Below are 18,858 nucleotides of genomic sequence, written 5' to 3'. Positions count from 1 at the left end.
TTATATATGAATTAAAAAAAAAGCCAAACCCATTGCCATCGACTGGATTCTGATTCATAGCAACTGTAAAGGAGAGTAGAACTGCCCCATAGGATTTCCAAGGAGTGGCTGGTAGATACACTGCTGACCTTGAGTTAGCAGCCGTAGCTCTTAACCACTGCACCACCAGGGCTCCATATATGAATTAAAAAAAACCAAGCCTGTTGCGGTCGAGTTGATTCCAACTCATAGCAACCCTTCAGGACTGAGTAGAACTGCCTCATAGGGTTTCCACGGAGCGCCTAGTGGATTTGAACTGCCAGCCTTTTGGTTAGCAGCTGTGACTCTTAACCGCTGCACCACCAGGATTTCCCTGCATATGAATACCATACTGTACCCATTGCGGTACAGTCCATTCCAATTTATAGTGACCCTATCGAACAGAGTAGAACTGCCCCATACGGTTTCCAAGGAGCTCCGGGTGGATTCAAACTGCTGATCTTTTGGTTAGCAGCCATAGCTCTTAACCACTACGCCACCAGGGTTTCCCCAGATATGAATACCAAAAAAAAAAAACCAATGCTGTCAAGTAGGTGTTTGTAATTAGGAGTTAGTCTTTTGTGTTCGTTAAAACAATCTTAGGTTTTCAAAATGCTAGCCTTCTCAGAAAAAAACAATGACTTGTAAAAAGTTTATGGCATATCACTATAGTAAGTTTTGAAAGTTGTAAATTGTAGTTTTAAAATACAATTGTTCAGAATAGCCTTCCACAGTTAGTTCAAGTTAGCAAGCTTTGGTTGTAATTTTAAAGCCAAGAAGTATTTTAATACAATGATTAGAAAGTAAAAAGAAAAACTTTCCTTAATGTTTTCCAACAAAAAGATTTCCTCTTGTAATTTAACAGTAAGAGCATTTTCATTTATTTTAAGTATTTTCAAGAATAAATAACCTAATCATTGATTATTGACATGGTAGTCCATAAAGAAAAATCAACTGATTCTGTATTTTTACAAAGAAAAATTAGCTCAGGAATTGGTCAGGCAACACTGGCCCTATCCCATCTCCAGTTGAAACATCTCAATGGTACTCCTAGAGGGAAAATACCTAAACATTCGTAACAGTAGCCACAAAAGTGAAAAACCTGACTAGAGTTTGCAGTGATGAAGAAGAAAGAAATGTAGGTGAAATATTTATATTCCTTTCTATTCAGAGCAATTTTTGTTAGTGTCTGATTCAGAAATACCAGTTGCGTTCTAGCTTTTTGCATGCAGGAAATGTGACTTTACATCGTATTCTCACTATAAAATTATATGATAAGAGTACGTTTTGATGAGTTATGAGAATGAAGATTTTAATCTTTTTGGTAAGTGGAAAATAAGATGAACTTCTTTCTTGAAAAATGGAATTGGAAATGTATTGAACAGGTGGTTTCCATGATGTGCTGAGGTATTATTGTAGTGCTAATTATATTTTTTTGTCTTTTTTTTTTAGGAATATGGTGTTGGCTGAAAGATGTGTGTTGCTTAGTGCTGAAATTTTAAAAAGCCAAAGCAAATATTCAGAGGCTGCAGCTCTCCTAATACGGTTGACCAGTGAGGTACTGTAATTGTATAATGTCATACAGTAATTATTATATTATTGTTTCTTAATTTTTTAACTGTGTGTCTTTTTTCTTGTGTACAAAGCATACAATTAGGAGAAGTTTCTCTTTGGGAATTTATAACATGGTTACTTCAGTCATTTGTTGAATTAATATTAAATGTAATTTTTTATAAAGTAAATTTGAGATTTTCAGAGCATAGTTCATTGTTATTAACCACAAACATGTACTGAACATCTTCTCTGAATTATGTTCCGTCCTATGTATAACAGTATTTAAAGCCACATACATGCACATTGTTCTTAATACAAATTTGATACTTAGAAGAATAATCATTGAAGAAGTTTTAATCTTGTTTTTGACTAGTATGAACTTTTTAAGAATATCATCTTAGGCATTAAAAAAAAAAAGTATTATGAATATTTGGAAAAGAAAAGCAGCCCATTTATAGTTGCTTTTGACTATAGGCTTGTAAAGGATGATAGTAACTTCTTTATAAGTACTGTATGGTTAAAGACACAGTTTTTAGGTGAATACTTTGAGAAGAAAAGAACAAAATCAAACAGCACTTTTGTTTGCCTCTTGAATGTAATGTACCTCGTGGTTTTAATCCTTGGGCCACTGCACTTTTTACATATTTTTTGAGTGATTTTGTTCACATTTATAAACTTAAGCTTTAAAGCTCATGAACCTTGACTTGTATGGCCAGCTGTCTTTCAGACTTGTGTATTTGAATGTCTCTCAGGCACCTCAAGTGAACGTTATCGATAACTAAACTCATAAAGTCTCTTACCTGATATATTGTGGTCTTAAATTATGTTATCACTGATGAGCTTCTTATTGCTTGAGATGCTCCTATAGCTCCATTTAGTCAATAACAGTTGGGGAGGGGGATTAACCTCTTAAACATGTTTTCTCTTTATATCTCCAAATATTTCATTTATCTTTCCTTTTTTTTCATTCTTTTTCTTAAACTCCTCCTGCTACTGTCCTGGTTCATGTCTTTAATATCTTTCTTTTGGACTATGGCCCCTTTCCTCTTTCTTTGCCTAATTTACTAATCCTTATATTAGTCATATCCTTCAAATAGTCTTCCCTAATACCTGCAAGTTATCCTAAGTGTTGCTATTCTGCTGTCTCATATGATGTAGGACCCAACTTGCCACATTATATTGGAACTTATGTTTAAGCTGTTAACTCTTTAAGCACAGGTAACTGTTGCCTTCAACATTTTTTTAACTTTTATTAAGCTTCAAGTGAACATTTACAAATCCAATCAGTCTGTCACATAAAAGTTTACATACGTCTTACTCTGTACTCCCACTTGCTCTCCCCCTATTGAGTCAGCCCTTTCAGTCTCTCCTTTCGTGACAATTTTGCCAGCTTCCCTCTCTCTCTATCCTCCCATCCCCTCTCCAGACAAGAGTTGCCAACACACTCTCAAGTGACCACCTGATATAATTAGCTCACTCTTCATCAGCATCTCTCTCCCACCCGCTGACCAGTCCCTTTCATGTCTGATGAGTTGTCTTCAGGGATGGTTCCTGTCCTGTGCCAACAGAAGGTCTGGGGACCATGGCCGCTGGGATTCCTCTAGTCTCAGTCAGACCATTAAGTATGGTCTTTTTATGAGAATTTGGGGTCTGTATCCCACTGATCTCCTGTTCCCTCAGGAGTTCTCTATTGTGCTCCCTGTCAGGGCAGTCATCGATTGTAGCCGGGCACCAACTAGTTCTTCTGGTCTCAGGATGATGTAGGTCTCTGGTTCATGTGGCCCTTTCTGTCTGTTGGGCTCTTAGTTGTCGTGTGACCTTGGTGTTCTTCATTCTCTTTTGCTCCCGGTGGGTTGAGACCAATTGATGCATCTTAGATGGCCGCTTGTTAGCCTTTAAGACCCCAGACGCCACATTTCACAGTGGGATGCAGAATGTTTTCATACTAGAAATATTTTTCCAGTTGACTTAGAAGTCCCCTCAAACCATGTTCCCCAGACCTCCGCCCCTGCTCCGCTGACCTTTGAAGCGTTCATTTTATCCCGGAAACTTCTTTGCTTTTGGTCCAGTCCAATTGAGCTGACCTTCCATGTATTGAGTGTTGTCTTTCCCTTCACCCAAAGCAGTTCTTATCTACTGACTGATCAATAAAAAACCCTCTCCCTCCCTCCCTCCCCCCTTTGTAACCACAAAAGTATGTGTTCTTCTCAGTTTTTACTATTTCTCAAGATCTTATAATAGTGGTCTTATACAATATTTGTCCTTTTGCCTCTGACTAATTTCGCTCAGCATAATGCCTTCCAGGTTCCTCCATGTTATGAAGTGTTTCAGAGATTCGTCACTGTTCTTTATCGATGCGTAGTATTCCATTGTGTGAATATACCACAATTTATTTACCCATTCATCCGTTGATGGACACCTTGGTTGCTTCCAGCTTTTTGCTATTGTAAACAGAGCTGCAATAAACATGGGTGTGCATATATCTGTTTGTGTGAAGGCTCTTGTATCTCTAGGGTATATTCCGAGGAGTGGGATTTCTGGGTTGTATGGTAGTTCTATTTCTAACTGTTTAAGATAACGCCAGATAGATTTCCAAAGTGGTTGTACCATTTGACATTCCCACCAGCAGTGTATAAGAGTTCCAATCTCTCCGCAGCCTCTCCAACATTTATTATTTTGTGTATTTTGGATTAATGCCAGCCTTGTTGGTGTGAGATGGAATCTCATCGTAGTTTTACCTTCAACATTTTTATCCCTAGTCCCTAACACTAGGTTTGTCACATGGTAGATGCTGTACAGATCATTGTCAAACTGAACCTTCTAAAGGTTCTTCTATAAAGGCTTCTGTAAGATATTACTAGTTAGATTCAGGGGTGAAATTAAAAATGTTTAGAAATTGCTGTTGCGTGAACACTGACCTATATAAACAGATGTCAGACATAAGCTGTTTGGTAGAGCTGAATATAGGCTTTTGGGTATATTGATGTGTACTACATTATAATAAATAATTTTACTTGAGTTTAAGTATGTTTCTCAATCCAGGGATTATCAGTAAGTGTGAAATGAATTTATGGTTCAGCAGCTTGAATAAAAATTTTTCAGAGCAAATTCTTCTCTGCATTATAACCTTGTTGTTTTCTGCCATTCTTCTCTTTTCTATCTCTTTGTTTTCACCTTTCTTTCTCAAACCTGGATGATTTATTTTCTAATGAGAGTCTAGGGAATTTTTCATTGTCATTTACTGCCTTGGGGTGGGGATAGGGATGGGAATTGTGATTCTCGATGGAGAGCCTGGTGACTTTGAGATACTTGACTGACTTTTGACCTTTTCTCTATACCATTCATGTATTTCTTTGAGATAACTTGAAAATTAAGTTGACTAGACATAGTATGTATAAAATTATGTTAACTCTTAACTAAATTTTAACTTGTATTTATGGTGTACATTTTATTAAATAGAAAGGCTGTATAATAGAGTGAAAAGTACACTGGCCTTGAGGATAGGGAGCTAAGAGACATACCACAGACTCTTGACATTCGTGAGTTGTATTCCCCAGATTTTTGCTTAATACCGTTATAGTGGAAAACCTTGTGGCGTAGCGGTTAAGTGCTATGGCTGCTAACCAAAGGTTTGGCAGTTTGAATCCGCCATGTGCTCTTTGGAAACTCTATGGGATAGTTTATTTTGTCCTATAGTGTCGCTGTAAGTCGGAATCCACTTGATGGCACTGGGTTTGGTTTCGGTTTTGGTTGCCGTTATAGTAAAAACACACCTATGAGGCCATGGTGAAAGAGTTGTGATTTTACTTCATTTATTTTTTGGACCTCAAATTTATGAGCAAGAGTGTCTTATTCTTGTTTCATGCCCTGGGATTCTCAGAATGGTGGGGCAAACCCAACTTAATGATAAAACATAGCACATTACCGCCACATAGCAAACTGTGTCTGAATTTAGTACTTATGATGTAATTCCTTTTCCTGACCTGTGTCTGTGTTGTACATTTATTCAGGTCTTATAGCCCTTGTTGTCTGTAACTGTGTTTAAATATGGGAATATCAGTTTCTCAGGAATGATAATGACAGCAAGTTTTTATGAGTTTCTCCAGCTTTGGTGGGACTCTCTCTATTAGCCGATAGCATTTTTCCACTTAACTTTCCAGTTATGTGAAGAAAAAAACTTAAAATTTTAGAGCCATCCCTAATTTGAGATTTTATTCAGTTAAGTAGGTGTAACTGATCCCTTTGTCACTCTTGTTTTTATGAAAATGTTTATTGAAGCTTCTATCTCAGATCCTGTTTTTCTCTACATATCCTCATAAATTAATGCTGCCTTTTTAGTTTTTACAAAAATTTTCTCTTGGTTATGAGCAAAGTTTTCGTAGGCTGGAGTTCTTGCTGTAGCTCTCACAGATTTTTTTCCCTTAGTTTCTCATAGAGCATAGATAATGGACTTGTCATATTATAAATATGCATGACTCCTAAATTTAAATTTTATTTTTCAATTCATCCAAAGCCTCTGCTTTCTGGATAAAACTGTTACTTTGTGAAATCCTTTCATTTCTCTTTTTCATCAACATAGGTAGCAGTTGTCATTCTTTTCAGGGCCCTTTTTTTTAAATATAAAGCAACAGTTTTTATTATTTTGGATGTTACTATAAGAGACAGGGTTTATGGGTTAATAAAGAACAAAGCTGCAGGGAGATATGAATGTAGGGTATTTAGTTCTGCAGACTGATTCTCAGACAACAACCTTACTTCATGTAAGAGTCAGATTTTGCTTCAGCTGAATTGATTTTTTTTTTATTTTTTTTATGGACTTTCAGGTCACCCCTGAATTGGCCAGTTCTTGAGTGTTAAATTTGAGAATGCCAAGGTCTTACTGCAGTTCTTAACTGGATCGTATGTTAGAGTCATTTGCAAAACAAAAAGACCCAGGATGTACTCCTCATCTTAATCAGAATGTCCAGGATTGCAACCCATCCAAGATTTGGGTTTACTGAAGTTTCAGAGACAATTAAAAAATGGGTGGATGGGTGGGTGGGTGGATGGATGGATGGTGGCTGGATGGATGATGGATGGATGGATGGTGGATGGATGGATGGTGTGTTTGTGTGTTTATGTACATACTAGAAATAAATTTAAGAAATGGACAGGGCTTTAAGAAAAAAAAAAAATATGAAAGTCTATTGAGAGGCCTGAGCAAAATTTTGAAATAGAAGAAAAAATTAGAGGGAATTACCTCCCCTGGTAGCACAGTGGCGAAGAGCTTCAGCTGCTAACTAAAAGGTTGGTGGTTCAGATTCACCACCTACTTCTTGGAAACCCTGTGGCGCAGTTCTACTGTCCTATAGGGTCGCTGTGTGCTGTGTGTCCTAGTCGACTTGATGACAGTGGGTTTTTTTTTTTTTGGCTTAAATATTAAATGCATTATAAAGCTATAGGGATTAAAACTATTTACAGTGATAGGAGTAGACAGAATAATGGTGTACAATGGAAATTTAAATATTATATATAATTAAGGTGTCATTTAAAATCAGCGGGAAAGATACTTTATTTATTGAATGGTATTACAACATCTGACCAGCTCTTTGGGTTTGGATTCCTACCTTACTCATTATATGATAATAATTTATGGTCTGCTTAGCTGTATTATAAAAAATGAAACCAATATAAGAAATGAAATTAAAAAAAATTACTGGAAGAAAATACAGGAGAATATTTTTTAATATCTGAGAATGGAAGCATCGTTTCTTAATTTTATGTAATATCTTGAAGCCCTAAAGGCAAAGACAATATGCTGGACCAGAAAAGAATAAACTCGTCCATGTCAAACTGGTAAATACTGTTTGCAAAATATATGAAGAGGACTAATATTGATAAGTATAGAAAGGGCCCTTACAAACCAGAAAAGTCACAAAAACCCATTCACAAAGGGTATAAACAGGCGATTCATAGAAAAGTACAGAGGCCTTTAAGCATAGGAGACGATGAACAGCCTTCTAGTAAAGAAATGCATGTTAATTAATAAGATGTTACTTTTTTTTATTAGATAGATTAAAAAGAAAAAAATGATTTTTGAATAGAGTGGAAAACATGCACTCTCATTCTTTGTTGATGCAAATATTGATTGGTACTACTTTTTTCCTAGCAGTTTGGCTGTATTGATTAATATTTGAAGTAGCTGAATAGCTTTTGTTAACCCAGTGGCTCTACTCCCAGAAATTTATAGAAATGTTTGTGCAATTATTCAAAAATGTTTTTATAAAGATGCTTATTGAAGCATTTTTTTGTAGTAAGAAAAACATGGTAATAATAATAAATCAATTGGGTACTATATTAATAAATTATAGTCCATTTATATAATGCAATGCAATTTGTTTTTAAAACTGATGAGATAGTAGATGTCTTAGAAAGATGTCCATAAAGAAAGGAAGACACAGAATACCATGTGTAATAACATTTATATATTTATGTATATTTTTAAAAAAACAACTATAAGGTGTATAAGCATGTGTACATATGGAGAGAGCAATGCTATACACCAACACCAGGCTGGTAACAGTAGTTCCCTATGGCAAATGGGATGAGGCATGCACGGGAGGGAAAACAAAATGTTCACTATTTCATTCAAACGTTTATTGTTTAAAATAAAAGTTTATTATTTTAAATAATTTTACAAAGAAAACATTAAAAAAATAAAAAGGAAGTTCCTAATTCTGATGTAAATCATTAATCAAGAACCGCTAGTCTTTTGTATATTCCTGATTTTTCCACTTACTATCTTTTGGATCCTCCTAGAAGAATTACCTGATCATTTAGTTTTTGTCATGTGAAATGAAGAGTTTGAAATAGATAATAATAGCTATAATTTAGTTAGTGCTTACTAGATGAATCCCCAGGATCTGTTTTAGCTCTAATATAATTTTATGGTTGTGCAGAGATAGTTTATAATTATCAGTGGTCTGTGTTGGGTGAACATTTTTTTTATGTACCTATACTATGTTGAAATTATTGCATTTAAAGTCAGTGTTTTCTGTTTTCGACTTTCCCTGGGGAAAATAATGGCAGCAGAACACATGGAAGGGCATGGTAAGTTCAGCTTGAGAATAGCCAAAAACCTTGAGAAGGGCTTGGGGGAAGTGTTGTTGATATTTAATCAGCAACCTTCAGTATTTTCTCAGTTATTTATAAAATGATGACTCTTGCAGTTGAAAGGTTATCCTTGTGGGTAATGGTGTAAATGCAGTATGTGGTTTTTGAATATATTGTAAGGGTCAGTTGAAGTGGAAACTAATTTGAGTTGTACCAGTTTCTTATATACTAATAGCAGGCGAAAAGGTAATCTTTGAAGGGAAAGCTTTCTGAGCTTTTTAATAACAAAGCAATCATTTTGGCCTCTTAAATTATAGCAAAAATTGAGAATTCATTGTAATTAGAGTAAAACTTTACAGAATATAAATGTTAGGTTATTTCATAATCTGTGCACATTCTGTTTTGTCTTTCTTTTTTCCTTGGATGGATAGAAATATGCTATTGAAAGTCAGAGATCGATTTCCAGAAGAAATTAGATTGGTGTGAATCTATTTTTTTGTCCTCTATTTTCTGTTATCTTTAATCAGTATACCTGCATTAAACTTCCAGTTCATATACTTTTTTGCCTACTTGAAAAAAATTATATTTCTTCAGAGATTCATTATATGGTGTGCATCATACCCAGACAGTTGGCTTTTATAAAAAGCAAAATAAAATGTTTCATGATACAGAATTTTTTGAAGGCTTTTTTCTTGATGTGTGCTTATTGATATAAAGACTCCTTAAGACTGGTTTGCCCCTTAATCTGTGCTTTCATATACTCTAAGCTAAACATTAAATATGCTATATAGGTTTAAGGAAGTGAATGTTTTTCACCAATTATATTTTTATTTTTAATTTTGTGAAACTAATCTTCTTTTCTTTTAAACATTCAATAGGATTCTGATCTTCGAAGTGCACTTCTTTTGGAACAGGCGGCACATTGCTTTATAAACATGAAGAGTCCCATGGTTAGAAAATACGCATTTCATATGATACTGGCAGGCCATCGGTTTAGTAAAGCAGGACAAGTGAGTGCATTTTCTTTAAAAAGAAAATCAGATTGTTATTTATTAATTTATTTTATAAAAGTGTCATTTGCCCATTTTTTAAGATTTAAAATTTATCCTAAAGTTGAAATAAACTTTGTTCTGAGGTAACGTATAACAGTGGTAATACATACAGGGTATGAGCTTGGATTTAGACAAATCTGGGTTAAAATGTTGATCTTCTTTTCACAACTAGACTTTGGTTACTTTTCTGAGCCTCAGGTTTTTTATTTTTAAAATTTAGAATTGCGTACAAACATTTGCGAGGCCACATCTAATAATATATGTGAAGGGTCAAACATATTGGATATATTCAACAAATTTTAATAATTCTTAGTAGTGGATGAACTCTTCTTACTTTAGCTCTGGTCTTCTGTTGTCTGGGTACGTTATAATGGTATTGACTAAATATTTAATGCATAGACATCTTCTGTCTCTTTCCCTGAAAGCACTTGGATTGGAGAGATCTCTATTGATTTAAGAGGGATTTCCCAGCTCCAGTTGTTCCTTTAAGCATTAGTTGGAGGCTGAAAGTGGTAGCAGTAGTGAGATAGTGATAGACTGTAAATATTGATAAGAATGTGGATTGAATTATCATCTCTATTTAAAGTGTGTGTTATTTCAAAGATACAAAGAAATAAAGATGTTCAAAAATTACTCTCAATTTCAGATAAAAATGTCATGGTTTTTAAAAACCAACCTTTGAAGATTGGGACCCTTCCTCTATTTTTGGAACCCGTGGAAAGAGAAAATACATGGAATTGCTTTATATTAAGTATAAAACCTTAAATATTTAGCATAAAATTAAATTTTTTTATAATAATTGGTATACTCCATGAATTAGAATTTCTCAGTTTCAAAAGTGGAAAAAAATTAAAACCCTTAGCTATCATTTTTTATAGCCCCTCTTCCACAGTAAATACTGATGCTTGTGAAACATGTTACCTATCTTTGCTTAAAAGTTTTTCATTCAAAAGTTTACAAATTTTTAAGCATGCAGTTTTTGCTTAGAAGGAAAAGTATATATATATATATCCCATTGTGAATGATCCCTTGTCCCTCTTACTGAAAAATAAGTCATCCTTTTTCCACATCTTTGTCTACTTTTGTGAATGGTTTTATTTGACAGAGTAATGAAATGATTGGAACTGGGAGCAGCTGCTCATATTTACCTTCTCGACCTCTAGGGCAGATTACTTCTAGGAAATGCTTAGCAAGTTAAAAATGCTACATTTTTGGTAGTTGAGGTGCAGATGCTGTCTGTGCTCATAATCATCTCTAACTGTAGCTATCCCTAGGGTTAATGGTTCCAAGGCACTTGGTTTTGTTATTTCATAGCCACTCGCTGTACATCCCTAACCCAGGGTAGCTCTTTCACGAAGAGTATACAGGAGTGCGTATCTACTGGAAAAGCTTCTGTATGTCCTATTGAAGTTGGTCAAGAATAGTATCTTCCTTAGCCAGTGGGGCACAGGGCACACACAATTCTGAGGCCAAGTTATTTCTGAGACTTACTAACTTTTCATGACATTTCCATAAAAACAAAAACAGGAGTGTATTGTCAGGGATGAGTGAGGAAGAGAGAGCTGAATATGTAATAATGCTGCTGTTGCTCTCAGCCTTCTATCTGATTGAGAGCTCATGCTAAATTGCTTAGCTTGCCCCAGGAATTTTTTATAATTAAAAAAAAAAAAAATTTTTTTTTGTTAACAGTGTTAACAAGTAAAAGGCATTTTAAAAAACAGAACTACCTTATGAAAGTTTTAAACACTTAAAAAAAATCATAGAATGCTGGGGAGGGTGTATGTGTTTGTATCTCCTATAGCGTAGATAATCTTTCTTTCTGTTCTTACTTCAAAAAGCAGACATTGAATCCTTGCCACTGCTCTTAAATATTTTTCTATACTTTGCCGAGAAATCTTCAAAAATGCACTTGAGGTAGACTCTTAATTGTATTTAGTTGTTTCTCTGTGTCTGTCAGTTTTGAAGATGCTGTGTAACTTTAAACCCAGTAAAAAACAAAAAAACAAAACCCAGTGCTAAATGCTAAATAGAGATTTCTTTTTGGATTTTCTCCATTTGGTTAATTTTGGTTCTCATTTGAGATTGCTGGTATTGAAAATTAGCCTTCAACTTTATAATCTTTCCTTTTTCTAAAAACACCTGATTTTTCTTCTATGGAGCAAATTCTTCAGGATGTATTCTTTTTCACTTAGTTTGGGCAGTGTTTGCAGAGTAGTTAGTACCTGGTGAGCCTAGAACCAGGTGTAGGGGGAAGTTATCTTCGTTAATTATGATTGACTCAGACTTGGAATTTGCCTTTAGCATTTTATTTTAATACGAAGATAGAGTTTTTTTCCTGCCGCTTAAGTGGCTGCTACCGTTAGAATGACTGCTTTGGTGATTTTGCTGCTGTTTTGGTTTTCTGTAAGATGTACTTTCATAGTGTGCATGGTCAACACACAATCTCCTATCTCCCCTTTTTTGGTCATCTTTTTTGTCAAATACATACTGCTTCTTACATTGCAAGAATGTGGTGGTCTACGACATTTATTGCAATTTTATTGCAGAACTCATAAGGCTTTGGAATTCCATAGAGTTTTACATTGTGAGCACATTTCTTGTATATCATAGTGGCTGTAACCTCTTCCTGCAGTTCTGCAGTTGGTGCACTGAACAACAGGAAGTACAACTTGATACTTGCAGGACAGCACCTTGAAAAGGAAGTGCTGGTGGTATCCGATGCTGACAGAGAACCCTGCCGTGCCTTGCCCAGGCAGTACTCACACCCCTGCTGCCTTAGGCCACTGCTTGATCTGAACCGTCTGAGGCACAGCCTCTTGGTGGCCACAGGACTGACCAGCAAGCTGTGGCACAGGCAGACTAGACTCAGTGTGGCTGGCCCAGTATGTGAAATTTCAATGCGGAAAAAGTAACGTTGACCAGTATATGATATAAACCTGTACTATATGCTGTATGACATATTGGGCCACATAATTCAGGTCAAGTCTTTGGTTGCAGGCAAGGGAAAAAAAAAATTGATAGAACTGTGTTCGGTGTTTTATAGAAAAATTCTTTGAAAAGGTTTGTTTCTAGGCACAGTGTAAGAACATTTTTTTCATCATAATATTAGCCAAATATCTTGCTTCTTTTAAGATTATTACTTTCCATACCCTGCCTTATTCCAGACTTGAGGTAGCTAAAGCCAAGGTGAGAGGTGAGCTTTTAACCTCTAAAATTGACCTTTTTAAAATGCTACTGAAAGAAATGTGTTAGATGTCAAGACAGTCTGATCTCCAGTTCTCTGCAACGACATTCACCAGTCCACTCCAGCCCCGCCCCACACACATGCATGCATGCGTGTGTCCACACGTACAATTTTGGTTGGCCTTGGGAGCAATATATAAGCTACCACTCCTATATAATTGTGAAGGGGCTATTCTGTTATCTTTCTTTTCATCATTATCCTGGTTTCTGTTTGAAGAAGAACCAGTTTTCAGTTATTTGATTTTATGTGTGTGTGCATGCAGTTTTTTCCAGTACAAGAAAAATTTGGGTATTAATACTTTTATGTTTGTTTTCTTGCAGAAAAAGCATGCTCTGCGCTGCTATTGTCAAGCCATGCAAGTTTACAAAGGAAAAGGCTGGTCTCTTGCAGAGGATCACATAAACTTCACTATTGGGCGCCAGTCCTATACTCTCAGGCAACTGGATAATGCTGTGTCTGCTTTTAGGCATATTTTAATCAATGAAAGTAAACAATCCGCTGCTCAACAAGGAGCTTTCCTCAGAGAATATCTTTATGTTTATAAGGTGAATGCTTATTTTTAGGAGAAGATACTAAAATATATGTCATTTTCAACAAAAAACATACTCAGTACTATTTCCTAGGATTCTAGTAAAAAAAACAAACAATGCTTTATATTTTCTGTTGTCCTGCCTCTAGTGAAATAGCTTGCTTTCCTGTTAATTTCTCTGAGTTACACTATAATAATTCCTATGTCAGCTTCCCATAGATGCATAGCTCCTTATCTTTCAGAGGGAAAAAAAAGGAACACATGATTGCAGTGCATGGTAGCAGGACACAATATATTATAAAATTATTTGTGATTAAAAAAAAAAATCCACTAGGGAGAAATTAATTAGTGGCTTCTTTTTTTTAAGGTTTCGAGAATATTCACAAATCGAATATTTACTGGAATATTAAAATTCTCTTTTAAAGAACTTTGGAACCCAGATCTATGAGCAAGAAGTGTAGCCTGCCACAACTTTATTATAGCAGATAATTATATGTATCCTAATAGACTACTGTTGTTGTTAGGTGCCTTCCATTTGGTTCCGACTCATAGCATCAGTGTGTACAGTAGAACGAAACACTGTCCATTCCTGCACCATCCTCACAATCATTGCTATGTTTGAACTCATTGTTACAGCCACTAGTCAGTCAGTCTCATTGAAGGTCTTTCTCTTTTTTGCTGACCCTCTACCAAGTATGCTCTCCTTCTCTAGGGACTAGTCAGTGTACCAAAAATAAAAATTGGTCAATGTTCAACCATTTCAGGAGGTAGTATGTGATCAAAAACCAATGGTATTGAAGGGAGAAGGCCAAGTTGTACTGGAGGCAGTGGCGGAAATACAATTGAGATGTTTTAACAAATGGATGCAACACTGGAAATGCTCACTTGTATATGCCAAGAAATTTGGAAGATAGCTATCTGGCCAACCAATAGGAAGAGATCCATATACATGCCTATTACAAAGAAGGTGATCCAACAGAATGCAGAAGTTACTGAATAGTATCATTAATATCATATGCAGGTAAAATAATGGTGCAGATAAATAAAAAATGATTGCAGCAGTACATAGACAGGGAGCTGCCAGAAATTCAAGCCAGATTCAGAAGAGGACAAGGAATGAGGGATATCATTACTGATGACAGATCTTAGCTGAAAGCAGAGAATACCAGAAAGATGTTTACCTGTGTTTTATTGTCTATGTAAAGGCATTCGAGTGTGTGGATTATTACAAATAATGGAAAACTTTGCAAAGAATGGGAATTCCAGAATACTTAATTGTGCTCATGCGGAACCTGTACATGGACCAAGAGGCCGTCGTTCGAACAGAACCAAGGGGATGCTGCATGGTTTAGAATCAGAAAAGGTGTGTGTCAGGGTTGTATCCTTTCACCATACTTATTGAATCTGTATGCTGAGCAAATAATCTGAGAAGTGGGAGTATGTGAAGGAGAAGGGTATATCAGGATTGGAGCAAGACTTATTAACAACCTGCAATGCGTAGGTAATAACAGCCTTGCTTGCTGAAATTGAGAGGACTTCAAGCACTGATGAAGATCAAAGACCCCAACCTTCAGTATGGATTACACCTCAACATAAATAGAAATCCTCACGACTGGAGCAATAAGCAACGTATGCTAAATGGAGAAAAGATTGAAGTTGTCAAGGATTTCATTTTACTTGGATCCACAATCAATGCTCATGATAGCAGCAGTCAAGAAATTAAGCGATGTATTGCACTGGGCAGATCTGCTGTAAAAGAGCTCTTTAAAGTGTTAAAAGATGTCACTTTGAGGGCTAAGGTGTGTCTGACCACTCAAGCCATGATATTTTCAATTACCTCATTTGCATGGAAAAGCTGGACAATGAATAGGGAAGACTGAAGAATTGATGCCTTTGAATTATGGTGTTGGCAAAGAATATTGAATATACCATGAACTGCCAAAGAACACACAAGTCGGTCTTGCAAGAAGTATAGCTAGAATGCACCTTAGAAGCAGGAGTAATGAGACTTCACCTCACATACTTCAGACATGTTATCAGAAGGAGTCAATCACTGGAGAAGGACATCATGCTGTGTAAAGTAGAGGGTCAGCAAAGAAAAGAAAGACACTCAACGAGGTGGATTGACGTAGGGGCTCCAACAGTGGGCTCAAACACAGCAACAACTGTGAGGATGGTGCAGGACTGGGCAGTGTTTCATTCTGTTGTACCTAGGGTTGCTGTGAACCAGAACCAACTCAACAGCATCTAACAACAACAACAGGAGTCTACTAATACGGTTTTATTAGAATATATATAATTATCTGTGACAATAAAGTTGTGGCAGGCTGCCTTTCTTGGTCACAGATCTGGGTCCACAGTTCTTTAAAAGAGAATGTTAATATTCCAGTAAACATTTGATTTGTGGATGTTCTTGGAATCTTAAAATGCCACTAATTACTTTTTGGTGGACTTTTTTTTTAATGGTGTATTTATAGAATCAATTTTATAATTTATTGTGTTCTGTCACCGTCTGTTAGAAATATATGTTCTTTTTTTTTTTCCCTCTGAAAGATGAGAAGGTATGGATCTGTGGGAAGCTGACTTAGGGATTATTACAGTGTAACCCAGAGAAATTAATAGGAAGGAAGGATATTTCACTTGAGGCAGAAGGACAGAAAATATAAAGCATGGTTTTATTGAAATAATGAGAAGATGTAGGTTTTTTCCCAAGGCTTGTAAGTAGTGCATATTGCATCTCTTCTGCAGAAAATTACTACGCCTTTGTACTTTATTAATTTGAAATCATGTGGGTTAGAATTTTGGCATATATGATGCAGTAATGTGTCCCAAGAAGTAAAATGCATACCAAAATAATATTTGGAAACAATATACAAAGAGAGCTAACTTGCTAATTAACCTTAGGAAGATTCTCTTGAGTTGGAATAATGATTAGATCTAATGTTTTATGACTCTGATGCGTTAAAGAAAACTAGTAATTGTATAGGTTGATATTCTTGCTTAATTAGTTTTTAATATCTTGTGCATTAAAAAATGCGAAAGCAAGTTAAAAAAAAAAGAAGTTTTCTCGTAAGTTATTCTTTTTGTGTTTCTCCTAGAATGTAAGTCAGCTATCACCAGATGGCCCTTTACCACAGCTTCCTTTACCATATATTAACAGTTCAGCAACGCGGGTTTTCTTTGGCCATGACAGACGACCAGCTGATGGTTAGTAAAGTCTTTTTGGCCTAATGTTATATTGTGACAGGTTTTTTAAAGTTTTTTTCTTTGCCCATTTGCAAATAGAAATGTAGTTGACGAAGAATATTTGGACTAAATAACTGTATTCCAAGTCACCTGTCATCCTGCTGGCGAAGATAACCACTACTTTACTGTTTTTCTTCCAGCCTTAAAAAGCTAGAAAACAAATAACAGCAAAACAGCTGAAATTACAACTTCGTCCACGTAATATAAGGGTGCTCATGTTATTACATAATCTTGATAAACATTTTTAATGGTTATAAGGTATTTCATTCAGTACATATAAAATATTTTACCATTCAGTTGTTACACATTTAAATAGTTACCATGCGTTTGCTTATATAAAATCATATCGTGATGTACATCTATATGGATAAAGTTTATCTTTTTATTATGGAATTCTTTACACAGAACCAGAGACACTTACTAATATTCTGCTGTTATTGCTATAAGCCTTATTAACATGTAGGACTATTTCCTACCACCACATGTCTGTCAGTTTGTCAGAGCTGCCTCCTCAAAGTAGAGTCAACCTTAATGAAGTGAATGGAGTCAAGCTTTTGGCATCTTCATTTGCTGACATGGCACGACTCAAAATGAGAAGGAACAGCTGCAAACAACCATTGATAATCAGGGCATGGAATGTAAGATATATGAATGTAGGAAAATTGGAAGTAAAAAATAAAATGGAATGCATAAAGATCGATATCCTAGGCATTAGCGAGCTGAAATGGACTGGTATTGGCAATTTTGAGTCAGATAATTGTATGGCCTTCTATGTTGGAAATGACAAACGGAAGAGGAATGACGTCACGTTCATTGGCAAAAGAACTTTTCAAGGTCTGTCTGCAAGTACAGCACTGTCAGTGATAGGATAATACCTATACATCTGCAAACACGACCAGCTCTTATGACTTTTATTCAAATTTGCCCACCAACCATTATGGCCAAAGTTGAAGAAACTGAAGATTTTTACCAACTTCTGCATTCTGAAATTGATCAAACATGCAGCTAAGATGCGTCAGTAATTACTAGGGATTGGAATGCAAAAGTTGGGAACAAAGAAGGATTGGTAGTTGGAAAATACGGTCTTGGTGATTAGAAATGATGCCAGAGATTGTGTGATAGAATTTTGCAAGACCAACGACTTCTTCATTGCAAATACCTTTTTTCAACAACGTAAATGGCGACTATACACGTGGTCCTTGCCAGATGGAATGCACAGGAATCATATCGACTATATCTGTGGAAAGAGACTATAGAAAAGCTCAATATCATTAGTCAGAACAAGGCCAGGGGCTGACTGTGTGATGGACCATCAGTTGTTCATATGCAAGTTCAAGTTGAAGCTGAAGAAAACTAGAACAAGTCCATGAGAGCCAAAGTAGGACCTTGAGTATATCCTACCGGAATTTAGAGAACATCTCAAGAATAGATTTGACGCATCGAATGCTAATAACCGAAGACCAGACGAGTTGTGGAAGGATATCATCATACTTGAAGAAAGCAAGAGGTCATTAAAAAGACAGGAAAGAAAAGACCAAAATGGATGTCAGAAGGGACTCTGAAACTTGCTCTTGAATGTCAAGTAGCTAAAGTGAATGGAAGAAATGGTGAGGTAAAAGAGCTAAATGGAAGATTTCAAAGGGTGACTTGAGAAGAAAAAGTATTACAATGACTTGTGCAAAGACCATCTCAAGAAAAGGGAAGAACACAGTCACTATTTTTCATGCTGAAAGAACTGAAGAAAAAAATTCAAGCTTCGAGTTGCAGTATTGAAGGATTCTATGGCAAAAATATTAAACAACACAGGAAGCACCAAAAGAAAATGGAAGGAATACCCAGTCACTGTATCAAAAAGAATTGACGGTTAACCATTTCTGGAGGTAGCATATGATGAAGAACCGATGGTACGGAAGAGGTCCAAACTGGACTGCAGGTATTGGCAAAATATGAGGCTCCAGGAATTGACAGAATACCAATTGAGGTGTTTCAACAAATGGATGCAGCACTGGAAGTGCTCACTCACCTATTCCAGGAAATTTGGAAGACAGCTGCCTAACCAACTGACTGGAAGGGATCTGTGTTTGTATCCATTCCAAAGAAAGGAGATCCAACAGAATGCAGAA

At 36.0% G+C, this 18,858-nt stretch overlaps 1 protein-coding gene across 3 annotated transcripts in view; it reads left to right on the top strand.

Annotated features, from left to right (window-relative positions):
• Positions 1 to 18,858, top strand: part of TRAPPC8 (trafficking protein particle complex subunit 8) — a 108,110-nt gene that overhangs the window by 46,931 nt on the left and 42,321 nt on the right. For all 3 annotated transcript variants that reach the window (XM_049900026.1, XM_049900024.1, XM_049900025.1), the window contains exons 11-14: positions 1,471 to 1,576; positions 9,543 to 9,674; positions 13,281 to 13,505; positions 16,588 to 16,696. In XM_049900026.1, coding sequence (XP_049755983.1) covers positions 1,471 to 1,576; positions 9,543 to 9,674; positions 13,281 to 13,505; positions 16,588 to 16,696 — 572 coding nt within the window. The remainder of the gene's footprint in view (positions 1 to 1,470; positions 1,577 to 9,542; positions 9,675 to 13,280; positions 13,506 to 16,587; positions 16,697 to 18,858) is intronic.

Source organism: Elephas maximus, chromosome 11, assembly GCF_024166365.1.
Source record: "Elephas maximus indicus isolate mEleMax1 chromosome 11, mEleMax1 primary haplotype, whole genome shotgun sequence".
In the NCBI taxonomy this organism is placed as follows: domain Eukaryota; kingdom Metazoa; phylum Chordata; class Mammalia; order Proboscidea; family Elephantidae; genus Elephas; species Elephas maximus.
This window is presented reverse-complemented; position numbering and strand designations above follow the sequence as displayed.